Genomic DNA, 1,123 nt, shown 5'->3' with positions numbered 1-1,123 from the left:
GCCCCACACTGGCCCCTCCCTGCTCTGCCCGCCTCCCCCACACCCTGACAGTCCCGCCACGGCACTGGTCGCTCCCTGTGGCACCCCAGGCCTAGATGGCGTGGGAGGAGTGAGCAGAGCAGCCCATGACAGGGCCCCTCTTGCCAGGGGCGCCCCTGCCCCGGCACCCGCAAGAGACCCTAAGACAGAAGCAGGAGGCGCTACGGGGTGAGACACTTGCCACCAGGCCAGGGACCTGTGCCCAAGTGCTGTGGCCACGGCTGCCAGGACTTGTGGGCATGTCCACGTCGTTCTAACCCTCAGATCTCTGAATGTTGCCTTATTTGGAGTGTGGGTCTGTGTGTGTGTGTGTGTGTATTGGGGTCTCTGTGTCGCCCAGGCTGGAGCGCAGTGGCCACTCCCAGCCACCACAGCCTCGCCTGCTGGGCTCCAGCGATCCTGCCGCCTCAGCCTTCCGAGTAGCCAGAACTACAGGCGCGCTACCACGCCCGGCTGATTTTTTGATATACTGTAGAGATGAGGTCTCGCTGCCCAGGCGGGTCTCGAACCCACGGGCTCAGGCAATCCACTCACCTCAGCCTCCCAAAGGTGCGGGATGACAGGCTGAGCCACTGAGCCCGGCTTAGATGGCCAGGGTCAGAGAGGTCACGTGAGTGGGCCCGATGCAATAGGACTGGCGTCCTTAGGAGAAGAGATTAGGACACAGACACACAAGGGCATCCGTGTGGGAACATGGGGAGGAGGCAGAGCCCGGGAGCCAAAGAGGGTGGCCTCGGGAGAGACCAGCCCTGTGGCCTCGTACTCCAGCCTCAGGGATTGCAAAGGTATGAATGCCTGCAGCGTCTGCCACGGTGGCATGGGCTGACTGGCAGGCCTTCCCTCCCACGTGACCCTCCGCCTCTCACGGTACCTGGTGACTGGGCGTGCGTGGACGTCTCCGGGTCTGGAAGTGTCGTCCATCCCCATGTGGTGGTGCTCATGTGGGACACAGTCGTGTTGGCAGGTTGGCTGGCCACGCCGCTGGTGGCCCCGAGGGTGGGTCTGCTGGGGGTGCCCCCCAGGACGGGGAGGCTGGCTGTCGTCCGGGGGGACGGGCTGGGGGTGGCCGGCATCCTTGCGGTTG

General features: G+C 64.8%; 1 protein-coding gene across 1 annotated transcript in view; it reads right to left on the bottom strand.

Annotated features, from left to right (window-relative positions):
• Positions 1-910: 910 nt before the first annotated feature.
• LOC103251097 (transmembrane protease serine 9-like) overlaps positions 911-1,123 on the bottom strand; it is a gene marked incomplete at both ends in the record, with an annotated part of 4,152 nt that continues 3,939 nt past the window's right edge. The window contains one exon of the mRNA XM_008049707.2: positions 911-1,123. Within this exon, the coding sequence (XP_008047898.2) occupies positions 911-1,123 (213 nt within the window).

The sequence above is a fragment of the Carlito syrichta genome, unplaced genomic scaffold, assembly GCF_000164805.1.
Source record: "Carlito syrichta isolate Samal-C Ts95f unplaced genomic scaffold, Tarsius_syrichta-2.0.1 Scaffold136046, whole genome shotgun sequence".
In the NCBI taxonomy this organism is placed as follows: domain Eukaryota; kingdom Metazoa; phylum Chordata; class Mammalia; order Primates; family Tarsiidae; genus Carlito; species Carlito syrichta.
This window is presented reverse-complemented; position numbering and strand designations above follow the sequence as displayed.